The following is a 20,164-nucleotide window of genomic DNA, read 5'->3' on the forward strand; positions in this document are numbered from 1 at the left end:
AGGGCGGCAGAGGGCAGCGTCAGCCTCCCTGCGACCCGCGATCACCGGGCCCCTTTGTCCCTGGGACAGACCCGTGCGTGGTCCCCATAGAGCATGCCACTCTGTCTCGGGCATTCAGGCTATCGACAACTGGAATGATTCTGAGTTTGGGCTGGGGAAAAAAAAAAAAAAAAAAAAAACAAAACCCTCAGGGGCTTGCAGCCATGGCATTTCTCCACAGAACTGAGACCCAAGAAAAACTTGGCCATGAGGGCTCTGGAAAGGTGATGATGTTGGTGTGGGGACAATGTCCCTATCCGAAATATGACAGAAATTCAATCATCTGACTTTGTTTCTGCACATGAGTGGCATTTTTCTTCAACCAAATCCTTCCCTGCTGACAGGCATCGCGAGCTCAGTGGGTTCCACGGTGGCTCGGCAGCGTCATACCCCTGGCCTGCCGACGCAAACTCTTACACGACCTTCAAACCGGGACCTGCAGGTGCGCGCCTGTCCATCCAGACCAGGCACTTTTTCTCGGAATCAACCCATGTAGGTACCACAGTCTCTTTACAGAAAGCACAGAGGTATTTTGCAAAATTCTTTCTGCAAAAGCAGTTTGCTTGAAGGTTGGGTTCATCTGGTTGGAGGCCCATGTCCAGATGGGCTCGCCCTCAGCCCCCATTTCCTGCTGAGGTGTGGCACCATCTTGCCTGGAACCTTCTGAGGCCACCAGACGAGCGGTTCGCACCTGCTCATCCCCCGGGGACAGCAGGCAGAGGTGGGGCCTGTCTCTTATCACTGATTCCTCTCGAGGCCGTTTTAATTTGAGAAGAGCCATCAAGCCAGCTGACTTGATAGAAAAATAATCCAGGAGCAAGATGGAGACAGATGTGGTCAAGGACAGGAGGCCAGTGAGCTGAAGACCATTGAGGACAACTGGAAAGGGGTAACCAATGTCCGTAACTGGTGGACACTTACTGGATACTGAGGGTAGGCCCTTGGAACTTCCCCCCTTCCTCTCAGGTCAGTAAGTTTCCCAGAAGCACTCTGGGCTCACTTCTCCCCCATCAGGGAAGCTGGACAGGTGACCCAGCCTACACCATGGGGAGAGACCATTTTTGACCCATCCACGACAACTCTTGAAGTTGGGGGATGGGGGGAAGGAGATTCCAAGAGAAGAGGCCAGGAAATAGTACACAGTTTTTAACCGAATTACTCCCCCATAAAGCTGCGGGGGTACTTTTGCATGGAGAGGGGGCGTGGCTTGAACAGAGGAAATAGAAGTTCACGGCAGGACATGACCTCATTTCACACATTTATAAATGCTCTCGAAAAGAGATGGCCTCATTAAATCTCCAAGTTTATAGACACTGCCCTCAGATCTTTGTCACGTTCATGATAATCTGGCAAAGACAAATTGCAAAGAACTTTTTTTTATGAGCATAAACTATGAGCCAAACTTCAAGATGGGACAGCTTGAGTACATGAGTAGCTACAGGCTCTAAATTCTTCCAGAAAGGACTCATTAGTCCCTCAGCCTGGCCGTGGGATGGGCATGGCCCTGGGGTCATCACAGGGCACCTAAAATATCACCAGCAGTTCTGGTCTTGCGGCATCGAGAGAAACATGGTGGGGCTTCAGGAGGCGACCCAGGTGGTCAAGAGGATGAGGACTGGTGGCCTCTTAGGACCTTCTGAAGGGAAAATTGGGGTGAATTATGTCATGAAAATCCGGGAAGAACAAACAGAAGGTAATTCGCCAAACCAAGAGGTTGGGGAGTTTCAGGGGCAAAGCTGGGTCTGCCCAGGCTCCTCCCTCACTGGTTGGTGCCCTTGGGCAGGTCCCTCTGCCCCTCGATGCCTCACGTGAGTGGGATGATGAACCCTACTATGAAGGGCTCCCCAAGATGGAGACAAGGTGCACACCCAACCCACAAGGGATCAGGTAGGACGAGTGCCCGAGTATGAGGATAGGGCATGCCCTGGGAGGGGGAGGGTAGGGCATCTGCTGCAGCTCCAGAAAGATGCCAGGTGCTGGAGAGACTGTAGGAACACTTTCTCCATGGGGCAGATCAAAGAGCATCCATGCCCCCACAGGAGAATAAGCCTGGGGAGGCACCAACGAGGGAAGGTTCATCCATCCGGCGGGACAGCTCTGCAAGGTCACTGACAGCAGCTTAGAGCAAAGGTTCTGAGACTCAGCTGTAGTCCCAATCACCTGGGGGAGCTTTCATCAACCCATGCTCAGGTTCCTCTCCACACCATGACTCCAGGACTTCCGGGCAGGGGGCAGGGAGGAGTCAGATATCAGAGCTCTCTCTACAGGTTCTCCGGGTGACACCAACCTCGCCGCTAAATTGGAGGGCCAGCGGCAAGGGCCTCATGGGGACATCTCCAGGGAAGGGAAAACTCACTGTCTAGTTGCTTGGCGCCCCTTGGGTGGTATGGACGTGGGGCTGGCTGGCACAGAAACGCTCATCTTTTTAGGCAGTGGAAAAGTCCTCCTTTTGAGATGGCAACTTAGAGCACCACTGGCCATGTGCCTGGTGGTCTGGTAGGTGATTCGTGTCCATACCCTCCCCGCCGGCCCAGTGTCCCCCCCCAGCCCAGTGTCCCCCCGCACCCGCACCCCCGGAGGGCGGAAGATAGCCGTTGGCTGTGCCCAGCCCGGGCAGGGGCTCTGCCATCCCCACCTTGCCAGTGGACTGGGTGCCCCTCAGGATGCACAGGTACACCACCAGCCAGGCCAGGACGAGGCAGAGCGCCGGCTCCCACTGCACGTGCCCGCTGTCCTGGATGGACGGGGAGATGTTGAGGGTTTTCCTGTACCAGAAGTACTGGGTAGAGGACGCCTTCTCACACTCCTCGTCGTAGCCCGTGTGGTTGTCGTTCAGTGGGCACACGGACCACGGCAGGGGATCCTTTGGGATCAAAAGAAGCATTTATATAGACAGGTGAGGGCTGAGTGGGGAGGATGGGAATGGCCCTGGTAGCGGCCATTCTGGGCAGGGAACGGGAGGGCCGGTCAGGGGCACAGACAGGCATCGCAAGCTCAATACAGATCTGCAACACCGGCGATGTACACGGCAACTCTTGAGCTGGAGGCCTCTTGTTCAGTGCGTGACCTGCCCAACTACACATGATAGGTCTGCACAGAGGAGCAGGAACTGTCACCCATGGGGAGAATACAAGGAGCTGCTATTTCTACCCAGAAGGTGGAGGATGGGCAAGGCTGTGGAGTCAGGGAGATGAGCGGCTGCAACTAAGCTCAGAGTAGGGAGTCCTTTGTGTCAAGGATGTACACAGGGAATTTTCCAGTGGGGTGACCAGGGAGGCCAGAGTGGGGTGTGGACGTACTATCTTCCGAGTGTAGATGCCAAGTCCCGCTCATTGAGGTCATTCACCCAAGCATTACTTGGGGTTCCAAAGATTCAAGGCTGTGCCCCTGTGCTCCAGAGAGCGGCCCCACAAGCTGGGGCTAGTCCACAGTGCATGGCCAGCCCTGCCTTACTTTCAGAACTTGGGGACAGTGTCTGTCCTCTGAAGGTCTGGGTCAGGGGCAAAGGGTGTGGCATCTGCCCAGTAACCTTCTGTCCAAGACCGAAGGGGGCTGCTGGAGGGCAAGAGGGGGCAGAGGCTGGTGGGGGGTGGTCCTCAAGAGTGACAGGCAGGCACTGATGAAAGGCCCTGAGCACGGGCCACAGAAGCGAAGACCCCTCTTGGCTTGGACACAAGGAGCACCTCGCGAGGAATCGGGGTTCTCTCTTCTCTGTGATTTTCAGCTCCCTCCCAATCACTACCATGAGCGCCCGCTGCGACTATCTTCCGAAGTACATGTTTAAAATGTTTATCTTTGGGAGCAGTCCCTGTTGTGTTACAGGGGGGCCAATGGTCCTTCTAGGAGAACTCGGGTCTACAGGGAGAAGTGGGGGCTCGGCCTGGAGTCAGAAAGCTGGGAGGACGAGTGACCGGAGCAGGGAGGGGTGGGGGGTGAACCAGAGGCGGAGGAAGGGCTCCCCTCCTGTCTTGCTGGGTTGGCTGAATCCCTCCCCAGGGGCTCTCTCCATAGATTTCCAGGGGTGCTGCTCAGTATTTTGTGGAGGGTGGAGGGGTCCTAGCTTTCAGAGGGAATGCGGAGCCCCACGCACGCCCGTGCACACCACGGCAGGAGCCCGCCGCTTGGCGTGGGGTGCTTGGCCTGCCCCTGACCCCAGCCCCAGAGGCTGCCCCCTGGGGGTGGCTCCTGCTCCCACCTGGGCTGACTCACCTGGAAGGAGTGGAAGAGATACCAGAAGGCCCAGGCGTTGATGATGTTGTAGTACATGGACAGGAAGAAGGACACCACCACGCTGGCCAGGCCTAGGAGGAGGCAGAGGGGTGCTGAGGCCTGGCCCGTGTCCACCAGCCCGGGACGCACCCCAGTGACTGCACCAGGACAGCAAAGCCTCCTCCGGCCGCTTTGCAGGAGAGCCAGCTGTGGCCAGGCGCCCGTGGCCCCTCTCTAAGAGCCAGTCCGTCCCCACAACCTCACTCCCCAGCCTTGAGAACGTGAGTCCAATGCCAGTCTGTCACACTTCAGTGCCAGGTGCGACGTCGAGCACCTGCTGGGCTTTAGGTCTTGGCAACAATGTGGTCACGGGTGGGTGGGGGTGGGCATTATTACCCGTACTTCCCAGAGGAGAAAATGAGGCAGGGAGATGGCCCGAGAGCGCTCAGCTGTGACATGGCAGGCATGGGCTCAGCACGGAGTGTGAGTGGCCTGCTCACCTGCCCAGTGCCACCCCGATGCTGGAGGTCACAGATGTCCCCTGGGGCTCCCCTCAAGTGGGGTCCCTTGTGCCCAGCCTGGCTTCATGGCAGCAGGGAGCAGTGGTGTGGGACGGGGTGTGAGGAGGGGAAGGGACAGGTTGGCGCTGACCTGGCCAGCCTGCAGGGCCCGGGGCAGGGGTGCATGACACCCACCCACACCAGCCCCCCAGAGGCACCCCTGCCCTGTGGAACACTGCATGAAAGGTCTGCAGCCCCCTCCCCACCACCACCAGTGCAAATATTTACACCAGGGGCACTGGTGAACGCTACAGCCAGATCCTCCCTACCCCCGCCCCTCCTCGAGGGCCAGTGGTTAAACATTCTCCCGCACCTGGGCTTGGCATAAGCATCTGGTAGCTTTCCTCTGAGGCAGCAAATGCCACCTTGGAGAAGCCCTCTGCAATTGATGACATGGGCCCATGGTAAAACCACACACCGCCTTGTTAAAAATTAACAGCCCTTCAGGATAAGGAGGCCGCTGGGGTTTGGAGATGGTCTGGGAGGGCACGGGCGCATCGCTTTTGCACAAAGCCTACATCCCAGGCCCATGTATGTCCCTGTTGCTCCCAAAACACCACCCTGTGCCCCTGCCTGCCTTCCTGCCTGGGGGAGGGAGGGTGGAGCCCAAGACACCGTGGCCCGTGTGGGCCAAAGTCCCTCCTGCAGCGCCCAGGGATCCCTGAAACGTGAGGGTTGCACAGGGCAGGTTAACGATCTCCAAGAGGTGCCCGGATGCCCGCTGGCAGTCTCTCAGGGGAGGTGGGCATGCAGGCTCTGCCTCTGCGCATGGAGGGACCAACGCATCCCACAGGCTCTCAGTGCTATGACCCAGAGCATGTGGGTCCGTAAAGCATCTATGGTACCGGCAGGCACCTGGCACGGAGCCGGTGCTCACGGAGTGGGAGACGTTGTTCTGTGCCAGGTACGTGCAGGCACAGGTACCTAGAGGAGCTCCCAGAATGGAAGCTGGCTGGACCCTGTGTTACAGCTCCTTGATGGGGCAGCTAGCTTCCTTTTATAGAAGAGCAAACGGAGGCCCGGAAAAGAGAAGCAATGTGGCATCCGCTCCCCAGTGGGTATGCATCCCCCCTTTCTCAGCGGCACACGAGTAAGAAATCCTGCCCTCTCTACTGGCTTTCTACAGCCCCCCAACCCGGGGCGTGAGTCCACCCTCAAGGGCTTGCTCTTAGAACCTGTGCGGGCTCCTTGCTCCAGCTGCTCTGCCCGTGGGCTCCCACCCCCACCCCCCAGTGTCCGGGATACAGCAGGGGGTCTCCAGGGGGCCCCAGATGGGAGAGGACCCACTTACCGACACCACCAAGGTAGGGGCTGATGGTCTTCCAGGCGCCGACGCTTCCCTGCCGCATGCGCTGCCCCACGGCCAGTTCCAGGTACAGGAGAGGCATGCCCTCCACAATGAGCATGACGAAGTAGGGCACCAGGAAGCTGCCTGCGGGTGTCCAGAGCCAAGACCAGGCCATCACTAACACGTTTCACTCTGGAGCCTGCAGGACCTCCATTCACATATCCCTCCAGCCACCCTCCCTTCCTTCCTTCAGTCTTTCCACATATGCATTCATCCTTCTACCTTTCCACCCACCCATCCTTCCACCTTTCCATCCATCCTCTAACCCTCTGCCTTCACTCTTTTCTACCTTGTTCCACAACCCACTGTTCTTTTTTTTTTTTTTTAAGATTTAGAAAATTAATTTATTGACAGACAGAGATCACAAGTAGGCAGAGAGGCAGGCAGAGAGAGGGGGAAGCAGGCTCCCTGCTGAGCAGAGCCTGATGCGGGGCTTGATCCCAGGACCCTGGGATCATGACCCGAGCCGAAGGCAGAGGCTTTAACTCACTGAGCCACCCAGGCTCCCCAACACACTGTTCTTTCATTCCTCTCACCCATCTGTCATTCATCCATCTGTGTTCTTCCATTCGTCCATCAATCCACCCACCCATCCATCCACCCAATCCAACCATCCACCTACCCATCCACCCAACCATCCACCCATCTACCATCCAACCACTCATCCATTCACCCATCCAACCATCCATCATCCATCCGTCCATCCATTCTTCCATCTTTTCATCTTTCTACTTATCCATCCATCTGTTCAACCATCTGTCCGTGGATGACATGTGGACTTGTTAGTTAAAACGTTGAAACACTTCCATCCCAGGTAGTAAACTGCCACTGTCCCAAGCCCCTTGAGTGCCTTTCTCAATGCCTCAGCTGCCCCAGCTCCTCTGCCAGAAACCTTAGTCCATCTTCTGTTGTACCAACCAATGATGTATGTGTGGGGAGACAAGGGGTCCCCAACAGACAGAGCCTAGACCACCATCTTCTTTGACAGAGTACCTCTATTGTATGTGTATCTGTTTTATGCAGGGGCCCTCGGTCTAAAATTTTATTTTAATGAAGAGTACTATCACCAACACAAATTTAAAACTCATGGGTCCCTGAGCAGGGATCAGCGGATGAATGCCTGTGATGACAGTGGGGAGCCTGGGGTGTGGCCGTAGCTCTGGAAGCCCTCCCCACTGCTGACACCTGCTGGGGGCTCCCTTCACCTCTGCTTGCAGGGCCTCACCCTGCTGCTTCTCCTGGGAGCCCCGCCCCTCCTTCCCTCCTTCTCTGAAGCCCTGCTCATCTCTCCCCCTGGGCTCCCAGCTCCTTGGCAGGGGACCTGACAAAAGGTTCCAGGAGGAGAAGAGGGCAGGACTCCTGATTAAAATAAAACCCTGACACTACAGCTGCGGGGATTAAGGGCTGGTTACAGAAGGAACTGGTTGCAAAAGTGTTCAAGTCAAAGAATGAAATATAGATGCTTACATGAACGTCTAATGTTTGCAACAATGTCTTCACTGTACATACAGAGCCCCCGAGCTCCCTCTTCTCCCCCGGCGGGATCTCACGATCCCTCTCCCGACCGCAACATGTCCGTGTGCATCACCCCCCCCCCCCCGTAGCTGCCTGGCGTTCTGCTAGGAAAACGTGCCCAGACTCATTTCATCCTTTGTCATCCTAAACAGAGCAGTGGGACAAAGCCTGGCCCACGTGTTCGGTTCTTTCCTCGGGGCAGAAATCCCAGAAAGAGGATCGCTGGCACCAAGACCAAGCAGAGTCCAAGCAGCGCCATCTCCCACCACAGAGAGAAAGGCACTGACTATGCCATCGCCACCAGGCCTCGCCTTCCCAGCTCTGATCTCCCCACTTACACTGGGGCCCACGACACATGCTCCCCTCTCACTTCTGGACTCTGTGCTGATGTCTCTACCAGGCCCTCCTCCCATCCTGCCCTGTTGAAACATGTTTTGGCATCTCCCCAGGTTCTTCTTGGAGCAGGGAGTTCAAGAGGCAGTGTTGTTGTGGGGGGGGGTCCCCACCCACCCCAAACCTAACAACAAAGGTTGCATGGACATCACCTGCTTGGAACAGCATTCAAACTCTCAGTTGTCATAAGAAAAGCTCACTTGCACCCAAGGTGTTAAACAGTAACCACACGAGGCCTGGTAAGATCCATGGCAGATTTTCTCTCTGACAGGGCCTGCCTGATGGCCCATGGCCCATGGGGAGGCTGGAAATCAAAGACCTGGTGCCCAGGCAGGGTCACAGGGACACTCGGGGTCTGCCCATCAGACATTTCTATCTCCCCTCCCATCCTCCAACTATCCAAACACATGATCCCCGTGAGTTCACTCTGCAACCGTTTTCTCCACACATGGTTTTAGAGGGGCGCCTGGGTGGCTCAGTGGGGTAAAGCCTCTGCCTTCGGCTCAGGTCATGATCCCAGGTTGCTGGGATTGAGCCCTGCAATGGGCTCCCTGCTTGGCAGGGAGTCTGCTTCTTCCTCTCCCCGTCTGCCGCCACCCCCCAGGTTGTGCCCACCCCCATCAAATAAATAAATAAAATCTTTTAAAAAAGTGGTGTTAGAACTGAACACCAATGCAGAAAAAGATGAATCTCATCCCGTATCTCACATTTTAGAACCCCACCCCCCCCAATACCTCTCAAAATGGATCATAGACCCGTATGCACAACTCAAAACTATAAAACTTCTAGAAGATGGCCCAGGAGAAAAACTTTCTGACCACAGGCTAGGCAAAGATTTCTCACCTACCCCATCAAAAGCACTATCTATGAAGGACGGCAACGGTAAGTCAGATTTCATTTTCAAACTGTGCTGTGACAGACACAGGTAGGAAAATGAAAAAGGCAAGCTGAAGACTGGGAGAAACATTTGCAAAACACAAATCTGACAAAGACAGCATCTAGAATTTGTAAAGGACTCTCCAAACTGAACAATGAGGAAACGAAGAACCCATTCAAAAAAAGTACAAAGGATCTGAACAGACGTTTCAGCAAAGAAAATACACGAACTGCAAATGAGCTCATGAAAAGATGCTCAATGTTGGTGTTCATTGTGACAACAAGCATACGGATCACGGTGAGATGCCACTGCACACCTATCAGGACGGCTAAAATAAACCAGGCTGACAATACCGAGTGCTGGTGAGGACCTGGGGGGACTCCCGGGCATTGCTGCTGGCCTGGAAGGTGGTGCAGCCGCTCTGGAAAGGGGTTTGGCAGTTTCGCATAAAGTTAAGCACACTCTTCCTGTGTGCCCCAGCCGTCGTACCCCTAAGTGTTTCCTCTAGAGAAGCGACAACATTCGCATCAAAACCTCTGCATGAATGTTTATAGCAGCTCCGTTCAGAGTCATCAGAAACTGGAAACAACTTAGTGGTTCTCCATTAGATGAGTGGATAAGTTGTGTACATCCATCCAATGAAATACTACTCAGCCAGCAAAAGGAACAAACTACTAATCCATGCTACAGCACCACAGACTCTCAGAAGTGTTATGCTAAGTTAAAGATGCCAGGTTTGAAAGACTCCGCACTGTATGATTCCCCTTATAGGACATTCTGGAAAACAGCAACCCCACAGGGACAGAAAACAGATCTGTGGTTGCTGGGGGTCGGGAAGGGAAGGGCTGACTCTAAGGGGCATTACTGCAGTGGAGGTAATGCAACCAAACATTTATCAAAATTCTTAGAATGGACACCAAAAAAAAAAAGTTTACTTTCCTGCGTATCTCAAGAAAAGAAAAATTAGTTTTGTGATGAGTTTGAAAATGAGTCCACTGACCAACCCTCTTCCACGGACTTCTCTCCTCTGATCCTGCCTTAGTATGAGCAGACCCCATTGTCAGGGAGAGATGGATAAAAATCCTTTGCTCCCATGACCCAGGGATGAGAAGCCACAGGAGGAGAACCGAAGGCCCATCGAACTCCATGCTGAGTGCCCATGTGGGAGGACTTGCAGGCCGACATCCCCACAACAGCCAGACCTGATGAAGCCTGGAGAAATCCCCAGGCACCCACAGAACTGAGAGAAAGAATTCACTGCTCTACGTACTACTTCGGTTTTTGCACCCCCCCTTTTTACCTCTCAATACTTCATCACACTGCTCCTAAAAATAAGGACATTCTCTTGCATAACCCCAGGGCAAGGAGAACCAGGAGAGTGACATGGCAGCAGCATGAGGATTTAACCCACAGACCTGGGTCACCTGGGTGGCTCAGTGGGTTGAGCCTCTGCCTTCGCGGCTCGGGTCATGGTCTTGGGGTCCTGGGATCGAGCCCTGTGTCGGGCTCTCTGCTCAGTGGGGAGCCTGCTTCCCCCTCTCTCTGCCTGCCTCTCTGCCTGCTTGTGATCTGTGTTAAATAAACAAACAAACAAACAAAAATTAACCTGCAGACCTTCCTGCAATTTGACCAACTCCCCCACCCCCATCCTCCTTCCGGCCTCACCATCATGAGAGGCGTCTCAGGCTGGATACCCTCACTCAGCTTCAAACTGGGACAGCCTCTCGGGCTCTCCTTGTCTTTCACAACCTTGACCTGCCATAGAATCCTCACCAGTTCTTCTGTGGAATGTCCCTTGCTTTGGGTTTTGGCAGGAACACCGAAGCCACCTGGGTCTTTGTCCAGGGGCACATGATGCCGCCTTGCCCAGCTCTCGGGTGGGTTCACTTGGCTCACTTGGTCAAGGTAGGCTCTGCCAGGTTTCTCTGCAGAAAGTTACGGGTTTGCCCCCCTGGAAATGATGATGTGACTTTGCTGGGAGGTATTTTGAGCTGAGATCACCCTCCTGTTTCCCATCAGACCCCTGCCCGCCAGACTGAGCAGCCCCTAAGGATTCTTGTGGGAGACACCTGTCGTCGTGCTGGCTGCCGATGGGCGACCCTCGAATTCCATCATTCCTTCTTCGTCCTTAAGCTTCAGAGGGCTCTGGGGTGCCGAGATAGGTCAGGTAGCACCGGCCTGTGTGTGTCTGCACGACCCTGGGCGTGGGGAATGGTTAGTCACAGAGGACAATTCTACTCTGAGATATAAACACAGCTCCGAGCCTGGAGAGCTCTTACTGCCACCTCCCCAGTGAGCATGCTTGTGTCCTGGGGCTGGTCTTCCTGGTGTCCGTCCACTCCACAGTTCCCCCCTGACAGCTGATCGTCCAACTGTGTCCCTCTCTGCCCTTCCCACACATACCTGGTCAAAGCCTGCTTGGCTTCTCCTCACACCTAGAATAACACCCACACTCCTTCCCATGGCCTCTGGCTCTGAGACCCAGGGCTCTGCTCTCCTCTCCAGGCTGGTGGCCTCCCTCACGCCCCTGAGCCCCGTGGCCCTTCCCGCTGGTCCAGCCTCTACACAATTGCCCTCTCTGATCCCTCTGCCTGGAATGTTTTCTCCCTTCTCTCATTTCTCTGCCCAACCTGCCCCCACTCAGAGGAGCCTTCCCGGTCTGCCTTAGTGACCATGGCCCCCACACCAGAGAGACCCTCCAACTTCTCACCCCGCTGGACCTTCCAAGCAGAGCAGTAACTCCTGTGACATGATGCTGTAATTCCAGCGTCTGCCTGCTGCCTTGCTCCCCACAGCAGGGATGCCCTCGCTCGCTGGTCTGCTCGGAACAGAGCAGAGAGCCCAGCACAGTGGGTATCTGGTGGATGCAGGACAGAGTCCCTCAGGCTCGCTGGACCTTCTACGCACACAGCTTCCTCCAGGAGCCTCTCCACATCACCCAAAGCTAAGTGGGGGTGCCCCCCTCACAGTCTACTGCTCCGCTCACCCCCACTTCCCAAAACAGCTCCCAAGTGCAGAGACGGGGTCTGCCTGGCCCACCGTGGAATCTCCAGTTCCCACCACGGGGCCCGATATAAAGTAAATGCACGTTCAGTGGGTGTTTGCTGAATGGCCACTGGATGGTAAGTGGTTTTGTGGGTGGTTCAACGTGGGTGGGCAATTTGTGAAGCTCTTACCAGAGAGAGATGACAGGAGAGGTCTGGGAAAGTTCGTCATGGTTGCTAAAACCATCACGTTGTTAAAACCGTAAAATTTCATAGAAGGCTCCTTTGAACTCTCCCTTTATTTTGTGGCTGCATTAGGTAATCTGGACCTGAGGCAAGTCTATACTGCTCTGCACCTCCCTCGGAAGGGTGAGCGCTCAGAAGGCAGTGTTTGGCCCCCGGATAATACACTGCGGATCAAGACACAAGGGCTCCTCTAAAGGCTTCTCAAGCAAATGCTTTCCTTCAAAAGCAATTTGCCAGCACGCACAGAAGAAATCTGTAGCCAACTTCTAGTAGCTGGTCTCTAAGAGCCAAGAGAACACAGCGCTTAAGGAAGAGCGTCAGGCCATGAGGAAGAAAGGACAATTTAAGGAGAAAAAAGATTTTATGAAGATGAAAAAATAGGGCAAATGAATTTAAAGCCAATGCAGGTTGTAAGTAAAAAATGAAAAATGACCCCGTAGCCCAGGGGAAGAGGATACAGCGGAAACGACAGAAGGTGAGGCAGGGACAGCAAGTGCATCTCCTGGGTCTCTAGAAAGAACCAAGCAGCAGAGAGGGCCGTGGACAGAGCAGCTGGAACAACAAATTCTACCAGATGTTTCCCTAGCCGTGTCACAGAAAGGGCTCCCTAGTTCCCAGTAAACATTAAAAAAAAACTTTTGTAAGCAAAAAAAAAAAAAAAAGTTTTGTGAGTTACCAGGTCCCACAGAGCGAAGAGCCACAGTGGTGGGCTCAGAGTGTCCCTGCCCCGCAGAACATTCGGGTCGTTCAGCCCCGTCTGCAGGTGACCGGCCCGGACCTGACTGCCAGATCATGAGAAAGGCGGGGAGGAGAGGACCCAGGGACACAGCAGCCTTTGACAGCAGGGGAGACGCCTGGACCCTCTCACCCGGGAAGCCCACACTCGAGGGTTTCACCTTCTCAGCTAGCCCATCGGGCAGCCCCAGCAGCCCATTGACAAGGATAAGTGGGCTAATGTCTGCAAAAAGGACTGACTTCCCAGAAGGAGCTCTGGTGCCCCCCTCCGGAGGGTCAACAGCTGGCCGGAGACGCTAGTAATCAGCGGGGGACGCGGGGTAGGGTCTCCACCCTCCATGCCGGGAGACCTACTGTTGTAGTCCGAGGCAAACTGTTGAGAATGTACTTACTACCCAGACATCTAGCCTGCAAGGTTTGTGAGATCAAGTCCCATACCACCCTGGAGAATGGGCAAATTAGTTAGTGCTACGTCTGTAAACAGAATCTCGAAGGGCCGTGTAAGTTCACAGCTTCAAAGAATATTAAATGATTTTGGAAACAATCGCTGATTGTCGCAGGGCAAGTAAAATCATTAAGACATGGAATTACATATAAAATATGCCTCCAGATCGAACAGTCATGACTTTTTGGCTACTGGAATTGGGGTGATTTTGTATTTCTTTACATATTTCTCTATTTTCCAAATTTTCTACCATGAACATGTATTCTTACATTTATGACCCAATGTGCTCGCGTGTGTGCGCGCACACACACACGAATACATCTTCTAGAACAAGTTGCTTCTTTTTCTTTTTTCTTTTTTTAAGGTTTTATTTATTTGACAGAGATCCCGAATAGGCAGAGAGGCAGACAGGGCGGGGGGAGGAAGCAGGCTCCCTGCTGAGCCCCGATTCGGGGCTCAATCCAGGACCCTGAGACTATGACCTAAGCCGAAGGCAGAGGCACCCAGGTACCCCGCTACTTATTTTTCTAATGATCACAGCCAGTACCGTATCTGTTTGCCACACCCAAGAAGCTCCCTACAAAAGAAACTCCTCTCTGTATGAAATTTATCTCCGCAAATCTCGGCTCTGTCCTTTGAGACCCACAAAGACACCAAACAGCCAGAGGCAGCCACTTTCAGGGGAAGTTCACTCAGGCTTTCAAACTCACGCCATCTTTCCACTTCCATGCCTTTGTTTCTCCAAAACCACACAGGGACTTTTTACCCTGATTTTTTCCTTTTTGGGGTGTGTGTGTGTGCCTGCGTGTGTGTTTAAGGAGTACAGAACCCAATTTCCTAGGTGATGCGGAAGCTGCTGTCCAGGGACCACCCTCTGAGGAGTGCGGTCCTGTTCTCTGCACACCCAACCCCATGGCCTGCCTCCTCCTCAGTCACCTCCTCCCAACTGGGCTTTCCCAGAAAAGTCTATGTAGAGTCAACTCCGATCAACTTTTGGGAATAAAGAACAGAAACACAAGTACGAAAAATGGAAGTCCTGCTTACCCTGCCTCCCACCTTGGTCTAGAACTTGCAGTTGCCCATCCGACCCCCCGCCCAGGCCTCCTGCCAGCAGTATCCCTTCACTGGCCTCCCTGGTGAACGCGGTCCTGCCATCCATCGGTCCGTCCGTCTGTAGGCTCTGTAAAGTCTGAAGGTGCCCCTTCCCCGCCTGGAATCCTGGCTTCGCTATGCCGGTTCCATCTTGCCAACCTGCTAGTCAAGGCCCTTCTGTTTGCATTCCTCCTGGACCCTTCCTCGTGTGCCCTCCCGGCCACCTGGAGTTTCCTGCCATTCCCCTCAGATGTACACCCTTCTGTGTCATCTTCACACATGGTTTCTTCTGCCCAGAATGATCCTGTCGTTAAATCTACCTGGTGAGCTCAGACTCATCTGTCCAGCCAGAAGCCCTCCTGGCTTCTCCCAGGCAGTTAGTCCTTCCTCCTGAGGCACCTAGTCAAGCCTCCTGAAGAGCCCTCTGGACGCCCCTCCTTGTGGAAGAGACCTTCCCATGCTGTCGCGTCCTCCAGGGTGATGACCGTCTTTGTCCCCAGCAGCAGAAGATCCTCAATCTGTGCTTGCTGAAGAACTGAAATTAAACTCCTAAGAGGTTTGCCTTGTTGACTGTTTAATGTTCTAGGTTCGTGTCTGTTTGGGGAAGGATCTCAGATGGTGGCTCTCATCCCTATGGCACAGCAGGACCCCCTGCGGAGCTTTAATATGCCACCTGGTAAGGACTGGAGTGAGACCAACTCAGGAATTGGGGGTGGGACCCAGACATCAGCATGCGGTCCAGCTCTCGGGGGGCTGCTAGAGGCTTCCCCACTGGCAGGTGGACGCTGTGATCTGGTTGGGGGTCTTTCTTCCCTGCGGGGGTGGGGCGGGGACCGGGGTGAGCCACGTCCGAGTCCACGGTGCCATGCATGGTAAGACGTGGCTTTACAGACACTTTTAAATTAAGGAGTAGGGGGTGTCCTGGAAGAGGCAAGGAGTGTGGGTATCCCCCCTGGGAGGGGGGAGGCACTGACATTTGGGGGAAGGGCAGGGGTGGAGAGAGAGGGCTGGCCTGCAAGTGTCAAGGGCTTCTCTTGGGTGGACACAGCAGACAGCAGGTGCTCGGCCAGACCCCTCTGGCGTGCAGGGGAAGCTGTGGTTGAATGTCACAGCAGGCCGTGTGGGGAAGGAACCTGAGCCAGGCAGGGTTAGTCCTGTCCTGAGGAGGGGCAGGGGTGTGTGGGGCGGGGGAGGCCCAGGCCTCTGCAGGAGTCTTGCCTTTATCAGAAGAGGAAACCCCAACCCCAGGGGGTCTGGGGAGAGTTCCGTTTCTTGAGGGAAATGGCCTAAACCCCAGCTCCACCTCCAGAAGCCCCCTTTTCTTCCCTGGACTTGTCTCCCATCTCTGAGTGGGGCAGACAGGACCAACTGCAGGGGTGCTGGGAGGAGGACATTGAGGGCCTGTGGCCAAGAGCCCAGACCAGCCGGTTCCCAGCACCTTGTCTAGAAGCCCCTGTAGCAACAGCGGCGGTCAGGGCTTCTCGAGAGACGCACAGAGCACATGCTCTCACCTACTATCTGGAGTTGACTTTGGAAATTTTAAGGGCTCGATGCACTACAACCTCTGAACCTCAGGTTTCCATCCCACTGAGGAGAACTGTAGAAACACAAACGTGCATTCATCAATCACACGTGCGCACACACGCTGTATGGCGAGCCACAGCAGGTGCCGTCCGCCTGTCCATCTGCACGCTGAGCTGCTGTGGCTCTGTCCGGGGGGGAAGGCGCTGGCCGGGAGGGCTGTGGCTGCAGGGGCACGCAGCGCCAGCTCAGACCAGCTCACGGGAGCTGGCGCGCACACTGCTGCCAGCCCTGCATCCCGGGACCTCACGGTGGGACGTGTCCCAGGATATGAGTGTGTGACGTCAGCCATGGTGGGAGCATTTACACGGCGATAATCATCAGATGCTCCAAGTTAGGTCTGACTTCTCCTATCAAAAGCCGGTTGCTCCACGTTTTCCCAGCACCCTGCTACCTCACTCCCAGCAGCTGCTGGCCTGGGGGCAGCATGAGAACACCCCTGACCTCTGTCTAAGGTGTGCTCCAAGGACCAGCAGCATCAGCACCACTTAGGACCTTGCTAGAAGGGTAGATCCTGCCCTTGCCTCTCGGCAGGTACCTGAGTCAGAATCTCTGGGGGCGGTGGCCAGAGACCTGCCATTTATCAGGATCCCGGGAAGGCTACACTCTAAGCACCAGAGAGGAGCAGAGGGGGCTTTGAGGGGGGAAGTGGGACATCCCGTCTGAGAGTCATCGAACCCATGCAGGCAGGCAGTCCTCCGACTTCATCCTCTTCACAGATCCCATAGAACAGAGAGAAAACTTAGGGGGAAAATCATCCACGTTGCCACCGGCCACACAACTGTTCCCCATCTGTCGGTGTCTCTTCCATGACTCTAGCACATGTGTATAAAAAGCAGTTGCTGGTGCATTTCTTTTCTACACGGGTGAACCCATGCATTCGCATCCTGGATTTCTTCCAGAACAACAGTGCCTTGGACGCGGACACGGTCACCAAGGGCTGCTGACTCGTTCCCGGTGAGGGTCTGGGCTATTTTTCCTCTCGCGCCCGCATGCACAGAGGCGGCTGGTACCCGAAATGTAATCTTCAGAATTAACATTCCTTGTGCTGGACCTGGCTTGGACAGCAGGAAGGACACAGCCCCCACCCCCACCCCCTTCCGCACAGAGCCAGCCCCGTGGAAAGGAGCACGGATCCCTAATCCTCTTTATTCTGGGAAGTATTTGGCACAACTTGGCCCTGTAGTTTATAAATAAGCCCTTTGTTGGCTGTAGGCGGCGGGTCATGGTGCTGTTGAGAAAAACCCTCCTCCGGAGACTTTCACGATGTGGTTGGCTTACCCTTTAGCTTTAGGTGAAGAATGGGTCTGCAAATGGCCTGGCTTTTGGGCCACATAAATCACTTATTAATAGGCAACACCCCTGGACAGGGAAAGGCTCAGGGAAAACCACGCACATCCCCACCTCATGTACCCCATGTGTTTCTAACGGATCCCGCTTAGCAGTCCAACAAATACTTTTTGGTGCCGCCTCTGACTCCCACCACGGGGGTTGATGGGAGGCAGAGAAAGGAGGCCTCCAGGCTATAGACAGCTTCCCAGGTAGAAGAAATAGTTCGTGCAAAGTGTGCAGGCAGGGAGTATGCATTCGCTGACAGAGAACTGTCCAGAATAGTCTAGAACATTCGGTGGGGCTGGCAGATGAGCAGGTGGAAATGGGGTGGAAAGAGGAGCAGGTGTCAGGTGATGAAGCCCTGGCTGGGCCAGGATAAGCTGTTGGGTCTTTACTCTGTAGATACTTAGACCTTGAGAACGTGCCACCTGCCCAGCCTATTTTTGTCCATCCCGGACCCAGCGAGCCACCAATCCTGTCTCTCTCCTTAGTGTCTACCCATCCATCAGCCATCCTCCATCTCTCTCTATCCACCCAGCCCAGCCAGCCCGAGTATACCCTGTACCAGGTACAGGATTTCTTCTTTTCTCTTCCGGGTCCTGAAAGTCCTGCGGTTCCCCTAGCAACTCCCTACATATATACAATTACAGAATTACTCTACCCAACCCACGTCACCTGCGGGCTATTCAGGGGATGGTATTGTTAGAAACAAGGAATTAACAGTCATGTGACAGTGGGGCTCACCTGGCCCGAGGGGTGGAAACCACGCAGCCAGGACAAAGGTACTGTGGGCAGTAGGTGTGCTGAGCACAGAAGGACCCAGAAATCTCATCCTGACAAGCAATTCTTTGAAAAGCCAGCTATGAAGCCATTATACCACATGGCAAAGCATACCCTTCCCATAATTATGATATGTTTATGCCCTTCTAATAAAAAAAGGAATCAGAGAGTTAACCTTTTGCCAGTTTTTTTCTTTTTTTTGAACAGGTGAGAGGAGGCTAAGGGGAGCAGTACTTTAGGTCTTGGTCCTTCTTAAATGGGTTAAATCTTGTTAATACTTTGGTCTAACATCTTTTATTGTCCTTTATGGTGAAAAAACATTCCTGATTATAGAAAACATCACACACACACACACACACACACACACACACACACACACTCCAAGGCAAAGAAAAACCACCCTGAGCTAACTACTGTTAACATTTTGGTGTATTTTTTGTTCTCATTCTCTTTTCCTGGCCTATTTCTAAACATAGCTGAGACCACCCCTTATGTACAGTTTTTAATCTAACTTCCCCTCCCTCCACTGAATAGATGATAGGAGAAAACTCCTATGAAAGTTTCTGAAAACTCCATCCCAGCGGCTGCACACCGACGTTCCATAACTTATTGGACTAAATCCCTTTCCTTGAGGGCTTGGGAAGTTTCTAACATTTTACTCTTATTAAAAGACTGAGACTGTCCTTCCATCGCCACCCTTGGTCAGACCTCTGATAATTTCCTTTCGGTAGAATTCTAGAAATGGAACCAAGGAAAAAAACTCTTCTTTAATGCTGAGACTTCAAGCCCTCTCAGCCTTACAAAATGATAGGCTGGCCTGCAGAGACGCTCCCTGGCGTGTCACTAAGGTGTTCCCAAGCTCCCCACAATGTTAAGGGACTACAATGGGCGTAGGTGGGTCTGTCTAGTAAATGCGCCCTGATGCTTCAGAGAAAAAGAGGAAACATTTGAAAAACCAAACCAAAAAACCAAAAACAATAACAAAAAAGAAAACAAAACAAAAAACAAAACAAGAAAAATTAGAAACAGAATGATTTGCCTTTCCTGCCATCTGTGGCTCCAAATTCAAACCAGTGTTTTAATAATAAAAAAATTTTTTAAGAATTGCTCAAGACCCTTGTAACCGGTTTCAAACCAAACTGCTGGGAGTATGTTTCGTATCTGAAAACTGTAGCAGGAGTTTCTGTTGAAGAAGACAATTCCCTGCTCACTTTTTACACTTAAATGTCAGCTTTACTCCCTAGAAGTCAGCCTCTTCCCCCGGGGGGAAAACAGTCCGGAGCCTCCTGAGGCCCACTGAGCCCGAGTGCGGAGGAGGCTCGGCGGCCGCTGGGCTGGGGCTGGGGCGTTGCAGAGGCCGCAGGAGGGCGGTTTTGGGTAACAGGTCGGCAGCGGATAGGGATGTGCTGGGTCCGGGACGGCGGGCTCTGCACCCCCGTGCCCCCTCGCCCGCGGCGAGCCTCAGTTTACCGGCCTGGAGTCGGGGCTCCCGCACGCACCGCACTCACCTCCGCCGTACATCTGGCACAGGTAGGGGAAGCGCCACACGTTGCCCAGGCCCACGGCGTAGGAGATGCAGGCGAAGACGAACTGCAGCGGGTTGGCCCACAGCGGCCGCGACTTCTCCATGGCCGCGAGCTGGAAGCCGGCTCCCCCTCGGGCGCCGCGCGGGGCTGCTTCGGAGCGCCGCAGCCCGGACGACCCGCCCGCTCGGCCTGGGGGTGGCCCCGCGCCTCAGCCCCGGCTGCTCACTCGCTTTTTAATTGCTAATCTCATTAACGTGCGCCTGCCGGAGGGGCGAGGCTGGTAAATGGATGACGGCGAGCCCCACCCCGCCGGGCTGTCGCCGCCGCCGCTGGGAAGGCGCCTGGGATTGCGCCTGGGACGGCGGGGCAGAGGGTGGTGCCGGGGCCCTCCGGCTCCACCTCGGGGCCCGCGTGTTGCTTCGCGGCTGTTCAGAGCCGTCAGGTTCTCCCAGCGATCTACCCATCGTTTCCTGGGTGCCTACCGGGTGCGGGGCTTCATCTG

General features: G+C 54.4%; 1 protein-coding gene across 2 annotated transcripts in view; it reads right to left on the reverse strand.

The window, feature by feature from the left end:
* LOC111144287 (solute carrier family 6 member 20) overlaps positions 1 to 19,912 on the reverse strand; it is a 31,775-nt gene extending 11,863 nt beyond the window's left edge. The window contains exons 1-5 of one of the 2 annotated variants that reach the window (XM_022498528.1): positions 19,847 to 19,912; positions 19,645 to 19,774; positions 6,100 to 6,240; positions 4,249 to 4,340; positions 2,675 to 2,902 (exon numbers count right to left, since the gene is read on the reverse strand). In XM_022498528.1, the coding sequence (XP_022354236.1) occupies positions 2,675 to 2,902; positions 4,249 to 4,340; positions 6,100 to 6,240; positions 19,645 to 19,765 (582 nt within the window). In that variant the 5' untranslated portion in view covers positions 19,766 to 19,774; positions 19,847 to 19,912. Of the gene's footprint in view, positions 1 to 2,674; positions 2,903 to 4,248; positions 4,341 to 6,099; positions 6,241 to 19,644; positions 19,775 to 19,846 lie in introns of those variants that run through there. The other variant, XM_022498529.1, reaches the window with a different exon arrangement.
* Positions 19,913 to 20,164: the final 252 nt, after the last annotated feature.

The sequence above is a fragment of the Enhydra lutris genome, unplaced genomic scaffold, assembly GCF_002288905.1.
Source record: "Enhydra lutris kenyoni isolate GAN:26980312 unplaced genomic scaffold, ASM228890v2 scaffoldscaffold10, whole genome shotgun sequence".
NCBI classification, from domain to species: domain Eukaryota; kingdom Metazoa; phylum Chordata; class Mammalia; order Carnivora; family Mustelidae; genus Enhydra; species Enhydra lutris.